The 26181-nt window shown below is 35.4% G+C and overlaps 1 protein-coding gene across 25 annotated transcripts in view; it reads right to left on the bottom strand.

Annotated features, from left to right (window-relative positions):
* Positions 1-26181, bottom strand: part of PAM (peptidylglycine alpha-amidating monooxygenase) — a 283361-nt gene that overhangs the window by 42769 nt on the left and 214411 nt on the right. For 17 of the 25 annotated variants that reach the window (XM_050794832.1, XM_050794848.1, XM_050794847.1 and 14 more), the window contains one exon: positions 12135-12455. The exons of the other annotated variants lie outside the window; for them this stretch is intronic. In XM_050794832.1, the coding sequence (XP_050650789.1) occupies positions 12135-12455 (321 nt within the window). The remainder of the gene's footprint in view (positions 1-12134; positions 12456-26181) is intronic. 25 annotated transcript variants of the gene reach the window in all.

The raw sequence follows: 26181 nt of genomic DNA on the forward strand, positions 1-26181 counted from the left end.
TTGTCATTTTAACAATATGTTTTTTTCAGTCCATGAGCAGGAATCTTTCCATTTTTTTGGTGTCATCTTCAATTTCTTTCATCAGTGTTTTGTAGTTTTTCTTGCAGAGATCTTTCATCTCCTTGGTTAAATGTATTCATCAGTATTTTTTAAGCTATTGTAAGTAAGACTGCTTTCTTGATTTATTTTTCAGCTAGTTCATTATTGGTGTATAAAAATACTACTGATTTTCATATGTTGAGATTTTGTATCTTGAAACTTTACTGAATTACTTTATAAGTTCTAAGACTTTTCTTGGTGAAGTCTTAAGGTTTTTCTCTATATAAGATCATGTCATCTGCAAAGAGTGACTAACCTGACTTCCTCTTTTCTGATTTGGGTGCCTTTTCTTTCTTTTTCTTGCCTGACTGCTCTGGTTAGAACTTCTAGTACTATGTGGAATAAGAATGGTCAAAGTGGGCATCCTTGTCTTATTCCAGTTCTTAAAAGATTCTCCTCTTATCTCCATTCAGTATGATGTCAGCTGTGGGTTTGCTGTATAGGGACTTCATTACATAGAAGTATATTCCTTCTATGCATAAATTATTAAGAGTTTTTGTCCCGAAGAAAAACAGAATTTTAGCAAATGCTTTTTCTGCATCTATTGTTATGATCATATGGTTTTTGTCCTTCATTCTGCTGATGTGCTATATCACATTTATTGATGTTGAACCATCCTAATATCCCAGCAATAAATTTCACTTGCTCATGATGTATTATCTCTCTGATGTGTTTCTGAAGTTGGTTTGATAGTACTATGTTGAGGATTTTGTATTTATGTTCATCAGAGATACTGGCTTGCTCTTTTCTTTTTTCACTGTATCCTTATCTGGTTTTGATATCAAGATAATGCTGCTTTCATGGAATAAATTAGGAAGAATATCCTCTTCTTCCATATTTTGGAATAGTTTGAAAAAAATGCTATTAGTTCTTTATAATTTTGGTATAATTCAGCAGTACCATCTGGTCCTGGGCTTTTCTTTGATGGGAGATTTTTTTTTTTTTTTTTTAATTACTGATTCAATCTCATTACCTGTTATTGGTGTGTTTGGTTTTCTATTTCTTTCTAGTTCAAGCTTGGTGGGTTTTATGTATCCAGGAATTTATTCGTTTCCTCTGGGTTTTCTAATGTATTAGCATACAGTTGTTGAAAACTGTATTAGCATACAGAAATCAGTATATCTCTAATGATTCCTTATATTTCTGTGGTATTTGTTGCTATGTCATCTTTTTCATTTCTGATTTTATTTATTTGAATCTTCCCTCTTTTTCTTGGTTAGTCTAGCTAATTTTTGTTTATCTTTCAAAACGCCACCTTTTTTTTTTTCATTGACCTTTGTATTTTTTTAGTCTCTATTTCATTTAGTTCTGCTCTGATCTATTTCTTTCCTTTTACTAATTTTGGGGTTGTTCTTGCTTTCCTAGCTCTTTGAAGTGCATTGTTAAGTTGTTTGTTGGACATCCTTCTACTTTTTGATGTCGGCATTTACCACTATAAACTTCCCTCTTTGCGCTGCTTTTGCTATATTCCATAGGTTTTGGTACTTTGTGTTTCCATTTTCATTTGTTTCATTTTTTTTTTATTTCCTTCCTAATTTCTTCATTGAGCCAGTAGTTGGTCATAAGCATGTTGTTTACTTTCCATGTATTTATACAACTTCCAAAGTTCTTCTTGTTATTGACTTCTAGTTTTTTCCTTTGTGGTCTAAGAAGAGACTTGATATAATTTCTATTTTTAAAATTTTGTTGAGACTTGTTTTATGGCCTAACACATGGTCTATCCTGGAGAATGTTACATGTGCTGTTAAAAAGAATGCGCATTCTACAGCTGTTAGATAAACTGTTCTGTAAATGTCTGTTAGGCCAATTTGGTCTAAAGCGCAGTTTCAATTCAATGTTTATTTTCTGTCTACATGATCTGTCCGATGCTGACAATGGTTGAGGTCCCCAACCATTACTGTGTTGGAGTCTATCTCACCCTTTAGGTCAAATAATATTTCCTTTATATACCTCTGTGCTCCAGTGATGCATATGCATATATATTTAGAATTGGTATATCCTCTTGCTGAATTGATCCCTTTGTCATTATATAATGATCATCTTCATTATTGGTGTTGTTTTTTACTATTCTTAAAGTCTATTTTACCTGATACAACTATAGTTACTCGTGCTTGTTTTTGTTTTTCATTTCCATGGAATATATTTTACCATCCCTTCACTTTCAGTCTTTATGTGTCTTTACAGGTGAAGTGAGTTTTTATGAGCAGCAAATAGTTGGGTTATGTATTTCTATTCAGTAAGGCTGTCTATATATTTTAAGTGAGAAATTTAATCCATTTACATTCAAGGTTATTATTGGTAGGTGAGGATTTATCTTTGTCATTTCATTAATTGTTTTCTGATTGTTTTGTATAGCCTTTTTTTCCCTTTCTTATTGTTTATCATTGTGGTTTGATGTTTTTTTGCAGTGGCAACACTTGAGTCCTTTCTCATTTGTGTGTTTGCTCTGCCACTAAATTTCATTCTTGTGTTTTTGTGATGGTAGCTATTGTTCTTTTGCTTATAGAGGTAAAATCTGGACTTCCTTAAACATTTCTTGTAGGGATGTTCTAATGCTAATGAATTCCCTCAAGTTTTGCTTGTCTGGGAAAACTTTGCTGGGAATAGTATTCTTGGATGAATTGTTTTTTGCTTTTAACATTTCGAATATATCAATTTACACTGTCTCCTGATCTGTAAGGTTTAAGCTGAGAAAGTTGCTGTTAGTCCGAAGGGGGTTTCCTTATTTGTGACTTGATGCGTTACCCTTGATGTTTTTAGAATTTAATCTTGTTTTTAACTTTTGAAAATTCTACTATAATGTGTCTTGGAGAAGACCCTTTATGTTGAAGCTGTTTGGGGAACACTGGGATTCCTGTATCTGGATATCTATATCTCATCCAAAATGGGAAATTTTCAACTGTTACTTTATTTCATTAAGTAGGTTTTCTATACCTTTGTCCATCTCGACACCTTCTAGAACAATAAAAATTACAATATTTGGTCAGTTTACGTGTCCTATATATCATATTATGTAGGCTAATTTTTTAAATAGTTTTTCTTAACATCTTTTTTTTTTTTTTTTTTTTGAGACAGTCTCACTCTGTCATCTAGGATGGAGTGCAGTGGTGCTGTCTTGGCTCACTGCAACCTCCTCCTCCTAGGTTCAAGTGATTCTTATGCCTCAGTCTCCCGAGTAGCTGGAATTATAGGCATACACCACCCCGTCTGGCTATTTTTTTTTTTTTTTTGTATTTTTAGTAGACATGGGGTTTCACCATGTTGGCCAGTCTAGTCTCAAACTGCTAGCCTCAAGCAATCTACCAGCCTCAGCCTCCCAAACTGTGGGATTACAGGCATGAGCCACCATGCCTGGCCTTACTGGATTATTTTAAAAGATGTCTTCATATTCAGAAATCCTTCCTTCTGCTTGATCTAGTCTATTGTTGAAGCTCTCAACTGTATTTTTTTATTTCATTTGATTAAATTCTTCAGTTCCAGGATTTCTGTTTGACTCTTTTTTATAATATCTCTTTGTCAAATTTCTCATTCAGACCATAAACTGTTTTTCTGAATTATTTGTATTGTTTATCTGTGTTGTCTTCTATTTTACTGAGCTTCTTTAACATCATTATGTTGAATTCTGTTTCAGGAATTTCATAGATTTCTTTTTTGTTGAGTGTGTTACTGGAGAATTATTGTGTTCCATTAGAGGTATATTTCCTTCTCATGTTTCTTGTGTCCTTACATTGATACCTCTTATGTGGTATGACAGCTGCTTCTTACAATTTTATTGATTGGGTTTCATAAGAAAAGATGTTTTTCTTTATAGATGAACTATAGTGTTGGTTGAATAGGGTGGTTGGTTTTAATTCTAAGTGGACACAGTAGTATCTGTATGACTTCTTTGGGTATAATCAGCATCAGTGGTGTCTCTGAGTTCCTCAGCAGCTTAGGCTGCAGTTTTTAGTAGAATCTAAGGTGAGCCTTTGCAGAGGACAGGGACACAAGGTGGGTTGATCCTTGGGCCCCACTGGCAGCAACAGTGAGTTGAACATGACAGGCTTTAGGCCCCTAGGTAGTGTATGCAGATATCAGTGGTAGCAGGTCCAGGCAGCTTACTCAGGTTCTGGCAGTGGCAGTGGTGGGCTGGGTAGGCAGTTAGGTCCTTGGGCCCAGGGGTGGCATGCATGGCATTAGTGAAGGCAGTATCAGCACTGAACCTATCCTCAGATCCCCATTGGTATGTACACCAGCAGTGGTGGTAATGGGCTGGAAGGACCAGTCCTCAGGCCCCATGTGGCTCATGCAGGTGGGTGCTGGCAGCAGTGGTGATGGCAGGCTTGAAAGACCCATCCTTAGACCCCTGGGAGGAGTGCACAAACACCAGTGGTGGTAGACGGGGTGGGTGAATCCTCAGATCCCTGGACAATGTGTCTGGACTCTGGCAGACTGAGTTGATTCCCAGTTCTCAATGATGTGAGCAGGCACTGGCAGGGGCAGTGCTGGGTGGGGAGGAACTGTCCTTAGGCTCTCTGATGTTGTATGCCCATGGGAAATTTAAAATATGGGGTGACATGATTAATGCTGTATATTTGAAAGTGAACTCTGGAAACAGAGTAGAGGCATTAGATTTAGAAATGACTAGATAAATCAACAGATGGATAAGTCATTCCCCTGTCAAATTTTTAAAATGATTTTAAAGTTGCTTAAATCTCAGACTGCACTTCCTTCATTCTCTTCTCATTTAGTTGTCATAATTCTGTACTCATTCACCACTCCTGAAGCTTCTAGATGGGTTCCAAAGGAAACTCAAAGCTCATGACAATGCAGATAGTTAATTGCTTTCATCACGTTCTCAGAGCTCAGAAGCACTACAACTAGACAGAATTCTTTAAGGGCAAGGATCATCCCTTATTCACGGTTTTGTCACCAACTGTCACACAGGGCCTGGCCTACTTACTGTATGGCCTGATAAATGCATTAAAGTCTGTGTTTTAGTTTCTGCTTGTTTATGGTATCAACTAGCATTCAAATTCCCCTATAACCTTATAATTTATCTGTACTAACTTTTCACCCATAGCAGAATGCTGAAGATAGTTTGAGAGTACTCAATGAAAATGCTAATTGGCTAATTACTATCAATAAAGACAATAAACACATATAATGGCTTCTGGAACCTTTCTATTCAGTGGTCTACCAACTAGGTACTGGGAGCTAAGTGCTCATGAAGATGCAGTTACTATTCTGACAGAAAATATGCAACGTCTAAAAATTGCATTATTTTGGGGTCAAATATGAATTTCATAAAATATTGGAAATACTGTTTAAAGAACTTTAATCTGGCTATGAATGATCTCAGTTATCATATGCCCTTAAACTGGTAAGTGCTTGGAAGTCTGCAAAAAAATATGGACGCATAGGTTGTTTTGAGCCTATCTTCACCAATTACAAAAACACTCATTTGTCACATATTAGAATCCTTGTAGGTTGGAAATGTTCAAGAAGGAAAATTAATGTAAATATCTAGAACGTATTTATGAAAATATACACCTTCAATGAATTTTCCAAACAGTAAAAATGATGTGTAAAAAAAATGTATGAAGTCTAACACCATGAGCAACCTGGTTCTTTTAGTACTGAATGTTTAGAAAATTTATATTAATTATTGTTAGTTTTATTTTAAACTGTCTTTGCACACTTAGATTACTTAGCCAAGTGTTCAAAACTTTCAGGATCTGAGTCTCTTTATTAACCAGAAATTCTAGGATAGTTAAAGAAAAACTGAGTTCATGTTTTTTTCTGTGAATATTAGCTAAGTTAATTAATGTTTTTGCTTCCAGTGTCCCCATATTTTTAATTATCCGGTAGTTAAAGGCTATTCCCTATATGATGACATGATCAAGAATAAAAGCAGTGATTTAGGACTAGTGTGTATGTAGGTGGAATTAATACTGATTATTATTCCAATTCCTGCTCATCATGACATGAGAATCAGAGAATGCTAGAACCATATCTGAATTATTCCATACAACTGTCTCATTTGACAGGAAAATAACTTCAGCCTTGAGCCAGACTATAGGCCTCAATTTCAGGGATAGTTTCTAATCCCCAATTAAGGACAATTTCAAATCCTTATTAAAGAAATTATATGATGAAATATATTTGAGTTCTACCTTAAACACTTTTGATGATAGAGCAGTTAAAAATTCTAGTTCAGATTTCTCTTAGTTATTATTTAAGAAATGATTCAATATATGACTAGTTAATGCTACAGATTTACAGTGTTAGCCTAAAAATTAAATACAAATTTCTTACCCATGACCTTGGGCAAGTCATTCCCAACTCTGTCAGTTGCTCTAAATTCAGATGGCAAATGATAGAATTATTTCAAGCTTGATTGCTTGTTTTTAAAATCTGGAGTTGAGAACATATTACTAGAAACAATACTTTTAGAAAAATAAGGTAAATACACATTAGCTATTGATCCTAGTAGCTTTAATACAAATTTGTTTTTGTTTCTAAAAGATGATTAAAAAGTTGAAAGAAATCTTGAAATCTTAAAATATTTTTTCCAGTGACATATAACATTTTTTAATGATAAATAAAATATATCATTCTATAAAGAATCCTTACATTTATTATAAATAAAGGTTAATGTACAGCTGCATATCCTGCCATATATTCAGAAAAAGAAGTTACTACTTTTAGAAAAAAATTAAATACAGCTTTAAAATTGCATCAATTAATCATGAAAAAGATTAATAGATTGCACTTTTTCCAAAAAGAGATTAATATTAGTGATCACTGTTGTATTCACATGAAATTATTAATAAGTATTTGAAAGGGCATTCATTTATCTGTGTTACACAAAGACTAACAGAGCTAAAGTTGAGGAAAAAAAACATAATTTCAAACTCAGAACTATGAATTAATTTCAGTGTAAAAAGGCTCTTCACATTTAAGAAATAGGACTGAAAAAAATCACTAGAAGACTTCAACAAAAACAAAGTATGGTGCTTGCTTTTTCTGTACTTGTAAATTTTCATCTTTTGAGAAAAGGAAGACTTATTTTGGCCAGGGATTGTTATACATCAGAAGTGCCAGCAATAACTATAATTAACTAAAACTATTGTAGAAATATTTATACCAAAGTAAGAAAGGAAACAAGAATTAATTATAATGTTTCATTTAATGGGAGTGAAGTGAGGAAGAGATTTACCATATAAATAGGGGCTCAAAAACATTAGCAAAATTCTTTTCCTTTTTCAAGTTGCTTTAATTGCAACTGAGATTTTAATCTTGGTAAAATTGGCTGAATACTGACTGAGAAAGCATGACCTATTGATATACCTATAATACCTACAGTTATTACAATTGTAGCCTGAGATAATTAGATGACTGGAAAAAAATCATCTTCCTATTTGTATATCTAGGGTGTTTGTGTATATGTGTGTGTGTGAGAGAGATGCAGAATAACAGAGTGATTAAGAAGCAAGACTTGGGAGCAAGTCTGCCTGGCTTTGCATCTTGGTTTCTTGAGCTGCGGCATTTTTGGGTATGTGACTTAACCTTTCATCACTTTCTTCCTCTCTAATGAATCAATGCATGTAAAACGCTAAGCTTGGCTCAAAGTAAGTGCTATGTATATGGGTTTTTGGTTTTTTTTAACCATTCTCCTCCCCCCAGAGATGAAAATTCAGCCAACTGAATGGTTTATTTTACCCTGAAAATTCTGCAAGACTTGAACCTAGAAGTAAGACTATGACTGAAATATAAGAATGGACTCTGGAATTAAGTACAAGTTGTTCATTGAAATGAAGAAAACACTAAATGTATCATAAGAATAATTGAACACCTTCTGAATCCTCTTATCTGATCAGAATTGTCACACAAATGCAGGTGTATTTTCTCACATGCAGAGGTTTATAATACATACTGAATCAGGCTTCCACATGCAATATGTGGTAGTCCAATCAAATCTGCCACTCAATAGCTAGTTCTACTTTTTAAATGTTCAATGAGTCTAGTTTCCAGAGGGCAAATAGAATAAAGATACCTAAGATTTTGTTTCTACTCTATTAATGCTATCTCTATCTAAACTATTAATGATAGAAACTAAACTATACCAAGTTTAAAAAGAAGTGCATCTGAATCTTAGTTTATTGAGGTTAGCATTTTCACACTGAATGTCATATATCACATGCAAACATCAAGATAGATCAATGTAAGTGATCACACGTTTGAAGAGCCACAAACTCCCATTGTGATAAAACACTGCCAAGTCACTTTTTTCTCAACTTATCAGCTTAAAGTGCCAAATTTTGCTGCTTTCCTGCATACTGCAAGAAAATTCTCTGTCTCATAAATGCTGCTTAAGATCAAGTAATCAATATTTATACTTTGGTATTTCATTTTAAAAATCTCAAACATAACATGACAGTAATGGTAGCAGTAATAGTCACAACTGTTAATGTATCATAACATTTTTAAATGCTTTCTGCATGCTGACACTGTTCAAAGCACTTTGCATGTATAATATTATTTGACCTTCACTTGAACTCTGTGAGGAGTATACTATTATAATCCTCATTTTATAGACGAGAAAACTAAAGCCCAGATTTTTTTTTAATACTTGCCTAGAGACCACATAGAAAACTGTATAGCTGGAATTCAAAGCCACCATGCAGTCGGGTACCTGGACCTGTAATATTCTACATTATACTGTCTCCATGAAGCAGTTTCTAAATTTGATTTTGGCCAAATACAGAACTGCTTTTGGGGAAGCTGTATTGTGTGTGTGTGTGTATGCACGCGCACACGCGTGCGCATGTGTGTGTTGGGAAGCCTGTGATTATTACCTCCTACTTGATGGGTGTCCTTTCAAACAACAGTTTGAAAACCTCTGGTCTAGTCTATCTGAACTTGTCCAGGAAGTTTCTGTCGCTAATGCTGTTTTCACAATTGTCTAGAGTTTTCACATCTTCACCAAAAATCATGAAGATAAAACCTAAAAAAATGCTATTTGCAGATATTTGTAGTCCTAGAGATACAATAAGACACAGTACTTAACTATCTTGTTCTGGGGAATGATAAGGACTTTCTCAGCTGTGCAAAGTCAGCAGATATCATTCTATTGTGTTCTTCATGCAGCTTGGTGACCACTGATATCCAGCCCATACTGAAGTGGAGAACCCAGTTTTAAAGGCAGATGCCAGGGTGGAAAACAAGTGGAATCCTGATCAAACTAAAGGTTCAGAAAACAGTATGTTTTTGAAACCCTCAGGTGTTCCTAGGCCTGCCATATAGGCACAACCAGATTTTTGAGCTGATCTGTTAATTTCACCTTTGAACCCTCAGGTCAACTGGATGGGCTTCATCGGCATATTACAGTTCCAGCATATAGATAAACTGAGGAAATCTAAAATACTGCCACAGAAAACACCATTGTATTAGATTATGCTGGTGTCAACAACTGGGGCCATCAGAACAGGGTTCTGAATAGAAATATCTCCATCGTCTAAGCAATGAGGGTCCAGTGTTCCTGGGAAGTTTTATCTGAACTGGGCAAGCACATTAGCATCTCTTTGAGCACAATTGTATTGAAATGTAAGAAACTAGAAGATGTACACTAGAAATAATAAAGTCCAAGTTTTAGATTTAGATCTGTGACCTCATTCAAATAGATTAACTTCTGGCTTCAGCTTCTTATTTGAAAATTAACAACAGATGTCAAAGATATCTGAAATAAATATGAGCTATAATATTAAGCAACAGACCAGCCTGACATTTTTGTTTTTATAATAATCTCATATAAAAATTACTTTCTTCTTTGCAACAAATATAATTCCTTATTGCAAATTAGGCACTTAGGGAAACAGTTAATTCCTCCAGACCATTAGGCTCATTCTCAGCTTTGCCTGGAGTAAAGAAAGGGTATGAAAGAAACAATGGAAGATTATATATCAAATTTCTTCTCCTTGACTATACCCTGAGGACTAGACATTAATGAGATTGCTAATAAGTTTTATTAGGGCCCCTATATGCTAATAACTTCCTACTTTATTTTTTTGCAAAATGGAAGCTTCCCGAGGATAGGTTTTCCTCTGGCTTACCCAAAGGAATGAAACAGCATCAATTAAAGTTAGATATTATACTGCATTGTAGTAAATGGTGAAAGAGAATTAAGAAAAAGCCTTTTAGAAATAGCTTACCTAAATATGAGTTTTTGTTTTGCATTTTATTTTTTAAAAGTTTTCATAATTAGAGTAGTGAAATTACATCAAATCATTTTAGAAAGGAAATACATGTTCCTTTCTTAATTTGCAGTTGTGCTATATGTTTCTATGACTCATTGTTATTCACTTCAGTGACATTCACAGGAAGGAAATTTCCCTAAACAGATCCTAGAGAAGCATTTTTCTCTTGAGCACTACCATTTGACCACTTTGGAAAGTATGAGGATATTTGCTAAGTATATGCACTTGGGTATTTTAAGGGCTTATTTCGTAGAAAAACTGAGTAAGTTTCAGAAATGCGATATCTTAAGTCAAATTCTGACTGTGACCTTGACACTCTTGATGCCTACAAATGACCAAGATACCATTTCAAATCCAAGAATAACAAAGACAAATCATGGAACAAATAAAGTATGCTGCAACTCACATTTCACACATGAACACAATTGTATTCCCAACAAAGAGGCTCTTTTCCCTTTTATATTTCCATGTTGTCTGGGTTACAATTCACTGTCCTTAAAATATAAGTTCAAGCAGACATTCCTGTGTGTTTTGAAATGGATAGGGGCATGATAAACTGTAAATTTCTAGGCATCATACTCAGAGATGCTGATTCAGTTGTTCTTTGATAGGATTCAGGGGTCTAAATTTTTCTTACACACCCTAGGTGATTCTGAGGCAAGGAGGTCCAGGGACCACCTCGTGAGAAACACAGTTTTATTCGACAGATCCAGAATGAGCTACAGCAGGGCTGATCCTGTTTAAACACAAAAAGTTAAAAATCCAGGTTCCAGTTAACATCTCACAGAAACCATTACGCCAGTACCAATGGACTATGTTTTGAAACTCTCATGTGAGCAAAAGGCACTGCATGCTATTTTTTTTCAATTATAAATAAAAATCAGCTGGGTGTTGAATAATTTATGGCTTCCTACAAAGCTGAATTTGAAAACATCAAGCTGGCAGCCTGTGCCATTCCAACCCACACATGGACAGCTGCCATGCACGCATATCCGTTACTTTTTTGAGATTATCTCCACATGCTGTATTATCTGGCTTTCCACATTAGCAAGCAACATGAAGCACAATCAATATCACAGAGGCCACAACACAATTAAAGACAAAGATGAGGCATCCATAGCTTGCTGGTACGGAAACCTGAAGGGAATAAGGTATTCTCCTCTACTTATGGAAGCCTATTTGGGATAAAAATAAAGATAAATCTGATAGTTATGGACTTACCAGAAGTCCCTTCAGAAATACTCAACTTTCCAATTAAGATTGTAATCGATAATGAAACTTAAAAAATCAAAATCATAAAATGGTTATATTTTACAAGTCAACTGGATGAGAATGTTGAAAGTGTAAAATTCCTTTGAGAGGAATTTTATTACCTTACAAGGAGATAGTATATGAGCATTTCTTACACTGGGACTTTACATATCAGGTTTTGAATTTTCAATGTATTTCCATTGAGCAAAATGAAAAATAGTCAATTGTAAGAATTTTTATCCTGAATTTCATATGCCGCATTTCCCCAAATGATCCAAATATCCAAATATTTTTTGGTCCTTGTAGTTCTGGCTCACCAATAGAACAGACACTAAATTTATGCAGTAATAGACCAAAACAAAAACAAAAACAAAATCTTCAAAGGTGGTATCTGATAGCCCAAATCTGAGTAATATTTTTTCCAATGGTAATAAGTCCTTTTCATTGATGAATTTTTTCACCCATTAATTCTTATTCCCTTCAGGTTTTGCTAATGTGGAGTGTAGCATTTCACACTTTATTGCTTAAAAGAAACCCTACACGCACCTCCTGTGTGTTCTGGTTCCCAGGTGCCTTCACCAGGTAGGGGCTGCTGTAATGAGGAAACTCTGCTCTCTGGTGGCCTCAAGGTAGATACTAGTCTGTGGAATTTGTGAATTCTGTCTCTGACAAGAATAGCATTACCCCTCTCATGTTCTGCACCCTCTCTGGCATCAGACCGACCAAGATCCTTTTTTTGGACTACATTTGCAATCTCGGCTACCAGGTCTGACTCTGATTCTGCCTTTTCTGTAGGATTATATTTGTGCACATGAACAACATCTTCCCTTTCTCCTAGCAGCTTGGAAAGTAGTGAATAGAAATCACCTGTGGAAAAAAGAGAAGAGATAAGGGCGTGGAGGGTAGATAAGATTGCAAAATTTACAAAATTTGGTGCTTTAAAAAATATCTACTCATTTCTCATAATAAACAAGAGAGAAGTTTGCACTCAGACTTTTAAGCATAGGAGGGGAAAAAAAAAGAAAAATTCCTAGACCAGTGAATTACTTTATTTCAAAATCATCTATTTCTTTATGTTATAACATCTATTGACATATTAGTAGGAAAAAATAATGCTTATGTAATTGCATGGCACATTTCAATAAATGGTTTGCACAGTATAGTTTAATTGATATGGAAATTAAGAGCTCATCAGATTTCTAAAATAAAATATCATCAATAGCTACAGTAGATAACAGCTACCTGCACAAGAAACTCTTTGCAGTTGTCTTAAAAAACTTATTAAAGTGTAAGCCATAAGAAATGAAATATACATTTCTCGAGCAGGAAATATACATTTCCTGTAAAACACAAGTAAATGTGTATCCATTTGACAATTGAGAAACCTAAATTTTATTATTATTTTGTTAGCAGTGCTACTGTCAGTAACTCTAGTTGTTCCTCTTAAACAAAAAAATGAGCAAGTGAGAAAAATAATTTTTTGAGAAAAGAATACTTTTAAATCAGCTTCAAACAAAGGAAAAGATTTTAATAAACTAATATCATTAGGGTGATTCGTCACTAAAATGTATTTTATGCCTTCCTGTATTAAGGAGTAAACTTGGGTATGAGACGCCAATTCCATGAAAGCAAATTATTTATAAAATATTATCACATACACAAAATATGACTACAGAAAGTTCATGAAGTATTTTAACCCTCATCATTCCCACGATGACTTCTAATCCATTTATATCAACTGTGTGAATGGTAAACATATTCTCAATGAAAACACAAATCTACTCTCCTACACCAAACCCAAGGGCAACCACCAATTCTTCCTTTTCCTCATCCTATACTAAGTGCTGCTAATGAAGAAATTACTTATGACTATGGAGTCCTGTTGCTTACATTTTAATTACATTTACGGCACAATTAGAAAACATTTATAAAATCTCTTTTCATGACCATTAGGAAATGAAAATGCTAACTGGTTTAGCCATGATGTATTTCACTGAAGAATATATTATTAAGAAGGTGGTGCAAGGGGAGATGGAGTCTTTTCAAAATGATGCTAAGAGATTCTGTCATGTTTATAAGTAGCCTTGGTTTAATGTTTCAAAGTAGGTTTTCAGTTCTTGCCAGTGAAATCAGCTTATCCCAGGTGAAATCTTCAGTCAGAAAATAATTACCAAGTAATAGGGCCAATCTCAGTAAAATGAACAAAGCAAATTGTAAGTCAACCAAATCTATTAGGGCGCAGTGGCTTTCTGCCTCACAGAAGAAAAATTAATACAGTACATTACTGCTAAATTCTCATGTACCACACATTAAATATAAATAGTTTCATATGCTTATAAAATGAAACGTCTTATTTAGGAAATAAAATACAAGAGTATTTCAGGGAAAGATAAGCCATTATTTAAAAACTTGAGGCTGGGAGTGGAGGCTTACATTTGTAATCCCAGCACTTTGGGAGGCCCAGGCAGGAGGATCACTTGAGCCCAGGAGTTCGAGACCTGCCTGGGCACCAGAGTGAGACCCCATCTCTTTAAGAAATAAAAAAATTAGCTGGGTTTTGTGGCATTCAGTTATAGTCCTCACCACTTGGGAGGTAAAAGTGGGAGGACTGCTTGAGCTCAGGAGTTCAAGGCTGCAGTGAGCTATGATCACGCCACTGTACCCCAGCCTGAGTGACAGAGACAGACCCAGTCTCAAAAAAAAAAAATTAAAATTAAATAAAAACTTGAATCCATACATTTAAGCTATTATTGTTATTGAGACAGGGTCTCTGTCTTTCACTCAGGCTGGAGTACAGTGGCGTGATCATGGCTCACTGCAACCTCTGTGTTTCGGGTAGTCTTGATGGAGGAAGACAGGTTCAGAACTATGCACAGTCATTCAGGTTGGCAAGAGAGAATCTAAAAGCTGTGATTAAAATATCAAAGGTAGGGCATTCCAGTTCATGTGAATTTATCATTTTAAATTGTCACTGGGTTAGGAAAGCAAAAATTGTTAAAATAATGTAACAGGCTTGGCTGCACACAGTTACACAGGCCTTGCCAGAACAAAGTTTCAGAGCAGAATCTCTACAAACATCTCCTTACATGAGAGAGACAGGCCACTAGATGGCTATCTCTTACATTCCTATGCGCAAATCGGAAAGAGTTTTTTCCTCTTCTAGTGTACTGGATGTCATATGGAATCCTGAAATGTCAACCAATTTTCTTAGTCACATTAAGATGTTTCTTTAGAAAATACATCTAATGATGATGAGCATTTTTTCATGTGTCTGTTGGCTGTATGAATGTCTTCTCTTGAGAAATGTCTGTTCATATCCTTTGCCCACTTTTTGATGGGGTTGTTTGTTTTTTTCTTGTAAATTTGTTTGAGTTCTTTGTAGATTCTGGATATTAGCCCTTTGTCAGATGAGTAGATTGCAAAAATTTTCTCCCATTCTGTAGGTTGCCTGTTCACTCTGATGGTAGTGTCTTTTGCTGTGCAGAAGCTCTTTAGTTTAATGAGATCCCATTTGTCAATTTTGGCTTTTGCTGCCGTTGCTTTTGGTGTTTTAGACATGAAATCTTTGCCCATGCCTATGTCCTGAATGGTACTACCTAGGTTTTCCTCTAGGATTTTTATGGTATTAGGTCTAACATTTAAGTCTCTAATCCATCTTGAATTAATTTTCGTATAAGGAGTAAGGAAAGGATCCAGTTTCAGCTTTCTACTTATGGCTAGCCAATTTTCCCAGCACCATTTATTAACTGGCCATCAGAGAAATGCAAATCAAAACCACAATGAGATACCATCTCACACCAGTTAGAATGGCAATCATTAAAAAGTCAGGAAACAACAGGTGCTGGAGAGGATGTGGAGAAATAGGAACACTTTTACACTGTTGGTGGGATTGTAAACTAGTTCAACCATTATGGAAAACAGTATGGCGATTCCTCAAGGATCTAGAACTAGATGTACCATATGACCCAGCCATCCCATTACTGGGTATATACCCAAAGGATTATAAATTATGCTGCTATAAAGACACATGCACACGTATGTTTATTGCAGCACTATTCACAATAGCAAAGACTTGGAATCAACCCAAATGTCCATCAGTGACAGATTGGATTAAGAAAATGTGGCACATATACACCATGGAATACTATGCAGCCATAAAAAAGGATGAGTTTGAGTCCTTTGTAGGGACTTGGATGCAGCTGGAATCCATCATTCTTAGCAAACTATCACAAGAACAGAAAACCAAACACCGCATGTTCTCACTCATAGGTGGGAACTGAACAATGAGATCACTCGGACTCAGGAAGGGGAACATCACACACCGGGGCCTGTCATGGGGAGGGGGGAGGGGGGAGGGATTGCACTGGGAGTTATACCTGATGTAAATGACGAGTTGATGGGTGCAGCACAGCAACATGGCACAAGTATACATATGTAACAAACCTGCACGTTATGCACATGTACCCTACAACTTAAAGTATAATAATAATAAATAAATTTAAAAAAAAAAAAAAAAAAAAAAATCTGTAATAATATATTTAACTTTTTACTTTAATAAACATGTTATTTTTTTGGTGACTTGTAACATAAATGTGCCAGTCTATAAACTACAGGAAAAGTGTCATTCTGCAGTATTTGAATTAGCTGCTTCTGCTGATAATTAGCCTCTCTCACAGTTATGTCAATTCTCAATTGCTGCACTCCTATAATTTGTGATTCCATTCCTGTTTTTTGGCATATTGATTGTCTGTTTTTGATGCATAAATTCTGAATGACCAAATTTAAAAAAAAAAAAAAAAAAAAAAAAAAAAAAAAAAAAAAAAAAGAAAATACATCTAATGAATATAACAGAGTAGAACATAAGTAAAGCAAGTTGGTGGTCCTGACCCCTGTGTCATCTCTCAACATTTCCTTTTTCTTTTCAGTTTATGTTCCACTCATATTGGCTTTTCATTTCCTTGAATATCAAGTCTAAGAAGATGTTGTTTCTTCTGCCTGGACCACTCCCTCCCCACTAATAAACTAGCTCCTCAACTTTCAGATCTTAGGTGTCACATCAAAAAAGCCTTCCTTGACAATTCAACTCAGGGGTCTCTGCTGGGTGCACCTTAGCACTCTGGTCTTTCCCTGTATGACAACTCCTCCATTCAAATACACATCAAATCCTATTTCTGTGCCTCTAAGTAAGTTCTACTTTGTACCTTTAAGTAAATTCTACTTAACCTAACAAATACAGTGACAACAACCTTTAGAAATTATTTTGTAGATTTAAAGAAGGCAGTTAATATTAAAATACCCAGTCCAGTGCATATCATAAAGTAGGTGTCACTAAATTATAGCTATTATAATTACTAACTGAAAAAACAAACTAATTGCAACATGTATCTGCTTCAACCTGCGGTTTACTTAATATTTTAAAAATCAGCTCCTTTTTCGTAGTCAAGCATCTGGATTTTCATAACAGAAAACAAAAAGCCCTTTTAGGCCCAGGCGTGGTGGCTCATGCCTGTAATCCCAGCACTTTGGGAGGCCAAGGCGGGCGAATTACTTGAGGTTAGGAGTTTGAGACCAGCCTGGCCTATGTGGTAAAACTCCATCTCTACTAAAAATACAAAAATTAGCCAGGTTGGTGGCGGGCACCTGCAATCCCAGCTACTTAGGAGACAGATGCACGAGAACTGCTTGAACCCCAGAGGTGGAGGTTCCAGTGAGCCGAGGTAGCATCACTGCACTCTAGCCTGGGAGATAGAGCGAGACTCAGTCTCCAAACAAACAAACAAACAAACAAACAAAAAACCCTTAGGTTTCTAGCCCTCTATTTTCTTAATAAGTCACTGTGGCTACAACAGCTAATTGGTTCCTGGCTTTGCCAAAGGAGGCTGTATCTGTACTCTCTCTGCGTCTTTTAGCATATTTTTGGAAAAAGAAGTCTCTCTACTCCACTGTTCTGAATGCCATTCCTCCAGCACTCCCTAAAGCCTCTCCTTTCTTCTCTCTTTTCTTTTCTATTAATAAATACAACTTCTTTACCTCATATCTGACTCACAGGCTATACATACACTCACTTAGGGCTTGAGTTGTTGTGGAGGTGGGGAAGAGACTCTCCTCTGACATAACATACCCTTCAGGCTTTTCCATCTTCTTTCTCCATTTACAAGCTCCAACACTGTCCAAAAGAACTTTCTGTGATAATGGATGTAATCTATGTCTGCACTGTCCAACCTAATAGCTGCCAGACAGACACATGGGGCTGAGTGCTTTGTAAATGGCTAGTGTACCTGAGAAACTTAATTTTTAATTTTTTACTTTGAATTAATTTATATTCAAAACATAAATATTTTCACCTAGTGTCTACCATATTGGATGATGCAGGGTTACTTGCTGATTCATTCTTCCTTACATCCTTTTCCCTCTCTAAATTGGACGCATTTCTTTTCACTTCCTATTTCACCACTGTATGACTTCTCCAAGAGGTAAGGGATCCTAATTGCCAATGCTAATAGACTCTTTAGTTTGATCTCTTGGGAGCCTGTAGCCCTGTTGAAAGTTCCCTTCAGAACCTCTTTCCTTATAATGTTGTTCTTTACAGGTCTTCTCCACCTATCATCTGTTCTTCCTCTTTTTTCTGTCCATCATGTAAAAAAGACTGGTGTTTTGGAAAGTCTGTCCCTGACACATTTTTCCCCTGGCTAAAGCCTCTTCCTACTAAGTGATCTCAGTCACTTACAAAACTTAGCCTACCACCTCTAGGCACATGACTACCAAGCCTGGAGCTCTCCTAACACCAAACTGATGTTACAAAACCGTCTTCTGGAAAATCCCACTTGGATGTCTGTCTCATAGGCATTTTGAACTTAAAGTGTCTAAAATGGAGCTCTTTATCTTCTCACCGTATTTTAACTTTTTTATAGGATCCCTCTTAGTGATGACACTCTTTTGAGTAAATCAACTCAGAAAACTGTACTCTTCTTTCTCTAACCAATGAGTCACAAGGTCCAACCTAGGCTGATTTGCAACATCAACTTTTTCCTCCTTACCACCAGGACTCATTTGGGAATCTTATCCTTTTATTGTCACAGTGAAAGACTCTTCTCCTTCCTCAGAAAGGACCCCCATCTCTGCTCTGGATGACAAAATCTGTCTAGGATGGTATTAAAAGTGGCTCTACCTCTACGGAACTGATGTGTGATTGATGGCACCCCACCCGCCTTGGACATTCCTGGGTTATATCCCCATAGTTACCTTTGCTGCAGCTCTGTCCAGCTATATATTTCTGGGTGGTATATTCTTTTTTTCTTTCTTTCTTTTTCCACTGGACTAACTTTGATTGGTGGCATTTTTTAAAAAATTATACTTCTGGGATGCATGTGCAGAATATGCAGGTTTGTTACATAGGTACACACATGCCATAGTGGTTTGCTGCACCCATCAACCCGTCATCTACATTAGGTATTTCTCCGAATGCTATTCTTCCCCTAGCCCCCTAGCCGCCAATAAGCACTGGTGTATGATGTTCCCCTCCCTGTGCCCATGTATTCCCATTGTTCACCTCCCACTTATGAGTGAGAACATGCAGTGTTTGGTTTTCTGTCCTTGTGATAGTTTGCTGAGAATGATGGTTTCCAGCTTCATCCATGTCCCTGCACTCATCCTTTTTTATGGCTGCATAGTATTCCATGGTGTATATGTGCCACATTTTCTTAATCCAATCTATCACTGATGGGCGTTTGGGTTGGTTCCAAGTCTTTGTTATTGTGAATAGTGCTGCAATAAACATACGTGTGCATGTGTCTTTACAGTAGAATGATTTATAATCCTTTTGGTATATTCTAGGTGTTATTTTCTATTTCTGTTCTGGGACTCACTGCTAAGGTGACCATATAATTTGTTTCTCAAACTAGAATATTTTTTAAGAGGAAAGGGGTGTTACTAATATTTATACTAGGCATAAACTGGGACAGTCCTAGAAAAATGGAGATGTTTGCTGCTTACCAATTGTTGACAGTGTTAACATATTAAGAACTATATAAACTATAGAAAATAATAATAGCAGCTAAAATTTCTTGAGAGCTTAGCATGATCCATTCACTTTGCTGTATGCTTTATACTGTTTAATACATTTAATCTCTATTAGTTATTATTGTCCTTGTTTTATATGAAGAAACTAAAGGTACAATACTAACCTGCACAGCTGGTAGGAAATTGAACGGGGATTTGAAGGAGATGGTCTGACTGACAGTTGCCCTCCAAACTGCTCACTAGACTGGATTCAGGTTCCCCTGTATTTTCTGTACTGGTCATTAAACTTTTTCCTACACAGTCACCTCAAACTTATCAATCTTACTATACTTAATTGTTTTTCTTTTTAAATTAACCATCTTCTGAGCTCAAGTGCTAGGTTTACTCTTTAACTGGGTTTCTCTTTGTCATATCCTGGTCTATCTTGTCCATACTGTAACACAAGAAACGTGCAAAATGGTCAATACATACATACCATAACGATTTGCACAAAACTAGCTTAAAAAATGACTAGTTTTTGGCTGGGCACAGTGGCTCATGCCTGTAATCCCAGCACTTTGGGAAGCCGAGATGGGCAGATCACTTTGAGGTCAGGAGTTCGAGACCAGCCTGGCCAACAAGGTGAAACCCCGTCTCGACTGAAAACGCAAAAATTAGCCGGGAGTGGTGGCGGGTACCTGTAATCCCAGCTACTCAGGAGGCTGAGACAGGAGAATTGCTTGAACCTGGGAGCTGGAGGTTGCAGTGAGCTGAGATAGTGCCACAGCACTCCAGCCTGGGCAACAGTGCAAGACTCCATCTCAAAAAAAAAAAAAAAAAAAAAAGACTAGTTTTCTTTGATTTGAAAAAATATACCTTACATGTATGACCAAATTCTTTAAGATGTTCTAAAAATACTTTCTGTATATTTAAATTATCTCTGGGAAGGGAGAAATTACAAGATACAAATGTAGTTTTATATAAAAAAGCCCTTCTCATTTCTTATTTATTGTCATAGTTCCAGAGATTAGTACTTTCCCTATCCTAGCAGATACTCAATAAGCAATTCTTGGATGAATAATAATTTGTTAAAAATGTCAACCCTTGCATTTTCATTAGTAGAGATAAAAATATTTCCTTGATGACTTTAGGCTGCAGTAATTTCCCATTTTTAAATTTTCTTCCCTCAACCTTTGATTCTTATAAAATACCCCAATGATCTAGATCTTTTAAGTAATTCAATTGAGTGAGTTTGGTATATGGAAAACACAAGTATAGTAGCAGCTAATGTGTTGAGAAAAGGAACGCAGCATAGTACATGGGAATCTAATAACACCACCAATGAAACTTAAAGTTCGTAAGTTGTGTGCTTGCACTAACTACTTTGTGGATCAGTGGACATTTTTCTATTATCAGGGACCACTCACTATTCCCTGCTCCCAGCATGGAAATTTCCTTGGTTTACTTTCAGGAATATGGTGAGAAAAACTAAAATAGATGAAATATACATTGAAAAATTGTCCTATGAAGTTATTTTTAAAAAAATGCTTTAAGATTACTGGATAGAAAAAAATAAATATCTAATTTTTTGGAAATTGTAAAATCTTAATGTGGCAGGTGCTATTATTTTTTTAAATGATCAAGTACCTCTCAAAACTTTCCAGAATATAAATTCCCATTTCCCACACAAATTACTAGTTCTTCATTACCTAAAAAAACCCAGCTCGTTACTGCTTATTGCTCTGTGATTTCTATAATATAAGGACAGTAAATAGGATGTTCAGCAGCAGTTTAACCACTGACAAAATATGCCAAGTAACCAAGTTAACACGATTAGAGCCATGCAACATAACTGATTAAAGAGAGGGATATAAGGAACGGAAAAATAAAAGCATCTCTTTTTAGAATTTAATATTTTGTTTTATGACTTAGTCTTAACTGATTTTCCCTTTGGGTTAAAGTCAATTTGGTTTATTGATTGTTTACTTACTACTATCCCATAACATTTACTCTCTAGCCTTAGAGAAATAAAACACATGACCATGGTGACCAGCTCAAGGATCACAAAGGAAGTGAACTTTATTATTTCTTTCCCTTATAGGACTCATTTGAAAAGCAATCAGAAATCAACTTTTCTTCCTTTGTAAGAAAACGACACAAATATAAAAAAGGAGAAGATAGAAGATTATAGTTTTCATAACTACCATGCACACAGATCTATATTGGAAAGCCTGTGTGATAAATGATCATTCACATCTGCCTATTCTGTTATTAGGAAACCAATTCAAAACAGCATTCAGTCAGCTTCTCAGAGCCTTGGGGGGTATTTAGAATTGTGTTTGATAGATGAGTTCAATAAATAAAGACACGTGAAGTGCTCATAAATCATAAGAAACCAATAAATTCTTAGTAAATAGGAATACAAACAAAAACTGTACCTTCTTTAAAACAGCAAAGTGGCATAGAGAGTGCTTGGAATTAGTTAAGAAGATGTTACTAAAATTATTTGTGTTTTATTGGAGGATCAAAGGAATGCCCTATTTTGAACAAATCAATGAAATATAAATTTTAGCTACCATACCCAGCCTTTGTTTAACTCTTCCCATAAAATGCTTACAACTGTAACTTTAGCAGGCTTTGACAGTAGACTATTGTGATTTTAACTGGCAACCTTGTTCCCTTGATTCTGCTTATTTGATAAAACATGCCAATGGTAATTCATTTTTGTTAGCATAAAACCACTGTGAAATTACTGTTTCACAGAAGGTGTCTGAAGACCTTTAACTATCTGGGGTCATGGAGTATTTTCCCTCAACAAATTATATTTTTGTCATATTCTCTCTGCCTTGGGAATATAGTAGCTCATGTTGACCTTTGAATAGAAAGATTGATTATATGAGGGCACAAAGACTACAATGAAGAGATTTTGGAGCAAACTGAATAAAACATGTTAAAGGCTGTTTCTACAGCCAAAGAAATGTTGTCCAGAGCATAATACATAATAACAAGGACATACTGTTATTATAGATTTTGACTTTCAATTCTGCCTGGAATTTAAGACAATGAATCTTCCCAATACAACAGACATAAGTTTCAACACTACATCTAACCTTCAAATATTAAAGAAGTGAGACACTCAAATTCAGAACTCTTAAATGTAATTTTGTAGACTTTTGCTTCCATCTAGTAAGCTTCTTAGTTTCAAGCCCATATTCTTTGCTTAAACAATGGTTATAGAAAGTTCAGGATGTTTATAGCTTTGGTATAGTGAACATATATAAGAAATTATAATGCATAAGAAATAAAGAGAACTTACAAAATGTGTGGGTTTTCTAGAAGTGCCAACCTTAATATATATGAGGAATATCTGTGTGGGGTGTGTGTGTGTGTGTGTGTGTGTGTGTGTGTGTGTGTCTGCTTTGAAAGACTTCAATGTGAACTTCCTCATTCTATAGTCTCCTAGGATTCATTTCCTCCATGCAAAAGCACTGCCTAATTGAGTCTATTGTATAGTTTATTGTACTTATTACATATATAGGTAATTCTTCACTCACAATGTCTTTGAAGGACGGTGACATTTTAGTTTGTTTTAAATATCCATTTGTGTTTTTCTGCCTGTAGGCAGACATAATCAACTCATTCGCAGATAAATTCACTTATATGCAAATGGGTTATTTTCAAATTGATATAGGCAGGAATATGCATGTATTATGCAGCCATTAAAAATCACTCTTGCCAATAATTTTTACAACTGGAGAAAATATTCAAGGTATATTTTTAAAAAGGGACTATGAAATTGTGTATACATTATAATTAAAATAATGTGCATTACATTTATTGCAGCACTATTCACAATAGCAAAGACTTGGAATCAACCCAAATGTCCATCAGTAACAGACTAGATTAAGAAAATGTGGCACATATACACCATGGAATACTATGCAGCCATAAAAAAGGATGAGTTTGTGTCCTTTGTAGGGACATGGATGCAGCTGGAAACCATCATTCTCAGCAAAGTATCACAAGAACAGAAAACCAAACACCGCATGTTCTCACTCATACGTGGGAATTGAACAATGAGAACGCTTGGACACAGGAAGGGGAACATCACACACCAGGGCCTATTGTGGGGAGGGGACAGTGGGGAGGGATAGCATTAGGAGATATACCTAACGTAAATGACGAGTTAGTGGGTAAAGCACACCAACATGGCACATGTATACATATGTAACAAACCTGCACGTTGTGCACATGTACACTAGAACTTAAAGTATAATAATAAAAAAAATTTTTTTTAATAAAAAAGGAAACAATAGTTGCTGGAGAGGATGTGGAGAAATAGGAACGCTTTTACACTTTTGGTGGGGAGTGTAAATTAGTTCATCCATTGTGGAAGACAGTGTGGCAATTCCTCAAGGATCTAGAACTAGAAATACAATTTGATCCAGCAATCCCATTACTGGGTATATATCCAAAGGATTATAAATCATGCTACTATAAAGACACATGCCCACAAATGTTTATTGTGGCACTGTTCACAATAGCAAAGACTTGGAACCAACTCAAATGTCCATCAATGATAGACTGGATTAAGAAAATGTGGCACATATACACCATGGGATATTATGCAGCCATAAAAAAGGATGAGTTCATGTCCTTTGTGGGGACAGGGATGCAATTGAAAACCATCATTCTCAGCAAACAATCACAAGGACAGAAATCCAAACACTGCATGTTTTCACTCATAGGTGGGAATTGAACGATGAGAACACTTGAACACAGGGTGGGGAACATCACACACCAGAGCCTGTCAGGGGGTGGGGGCTGGGGGAGAGGGATAGCATTAGGAGAAATACCTAATGTAAATGACAAGTTGATGGGTGCAGCAAACCAACATGGCACATGTATACCTATGTAACAAACCCGCACGTTGTGCACATGTACCCTAGAACTTAAGGTATACATATATGTATATAAAAAGTCAGCAGAGCACAAAAAAAAATAAAAAATAAATAGAAATGAAATCAACGAGACTGTCAAAAAAAAATAATGTGTATTATATATGCATATATTTAGTATATAAATATATGCATAATATGTATATATTTAATATATAAATATATGCATAATATGTATTTCACATACCTATATGCACTCATATTTCTGGGGACTATGGATGATTTTTATTTGTATGCTTATACTTTACATAATTTCCTTATCTTTTATAATGAATATTAAAAAATCAGTCAAAATAAACATTATTTTTAAAGAAATCCCTATAGACTCAATCAAAGCCTCATTAAAATGTTGTTTCCTATTGTTGCATGATCCAGGACAACATGATAAGTAAACTGTCATATAATGATGCTTTTGTGGTGTCACTGTAATTACATCTTTTGAGACAAAATCTGAGGTACACTTGCTTTACACCAGATTTTGTTCTACGGAGAGCAGATGTAGACAAAGATATTATGAAAGGTTACTGTGTTTGTGGTTAAGCACAGACTGGATTTGCACAACTTAGATGTCAAGACTTCTAGTTAATTTCTAGTTAATTTCTAATCAAGATTAATATTCTGGCAAAACAATATCTATCAATTTTTGAGACATTAATTTCAAAGAAAACATTTATATTTCTCCTGGAGAAACACAGTACTAAATAAACCTGTGTTTTAAAGATCACTGGCTTTCTTTAAAGATCACTAACTTTCTTTGAATTTTTTTCCTCCACGTGAGAAATAACTCCCACTTCCTGTTTATTTGTGGCACAGCTACATTTCTTTCTTTTAGTCTATGGAATATGATTATTTCTATCTCTCCCCTCCTTCTTTTTTTTCTATCTTAGTAAAGGTCATTTCTTCTTTCTAACATAACATTTATTACATATCTTGACATATCTTTCTGCCTGCTTTCCAATGTATTAAGATAGGAAGTAAATATATATATATATTATACCATATATAGTACAATTTAAATAGCATTTATTTTATATATATACACACACACACATACATATATACACTATATATATTATTAACCAGGTGGAACTATCTACATCACCTACAGAACTATCTGTACCCACTAAAGGGTATAGAGCTTGTCCTTGAGTACATATCCACTGATGGTTCAAGTCTTTTCTTCCTATTCCACACTGTTCTGTTTTCCATGGGGGTTTGACATCTTCTGTAGGATCAACATAGATGGTGTCTGTTAGCTTGTGGCTAGCACAACCACAATAATTTGGGCTTTTGCTTATTGGGGCTAAAAATATATTAAAAGAATTGTACAATCTGAAGAAATACTACACTAATTGTTGTGGCCGGAATACCAAATAAGGTGAAAAGTGAAGTTTGAGGGCTTACTTTAAAAATTAACATACATGGCATAATTTATTTGAATAATTAAAGCACCCTTATTAACTACTTGGTCAAGTTGACTTTCCAAAGAATGCATACCAAATATCTCTAAGGAGAATGAAATACTCTTTCAGCACTGAGATTTGCCCTTTGTGTTGTAAGGAGATGGACTGATCTCATTAGTGCATCAAATGAACTATGTATACAAATGTGCATTTGGTGCATTTCTGTATTTCTCT

The sequence above is a fragment of the Macaca thibetana genome, chromosome 6, assembly GCF_024542745.1.
Source record: "Macaca thibetana thibetana isolate TM-01 chromosome 6, ASM2454274v1, whole genome shotgun sequence".
NCBI classification, from domain to species: domain Eukaryota; kingdom Metazoa; phylum Chordata; class Mammalia; order Primates; family Cercopithecidae; genus Macaca; species Macaca thibetana.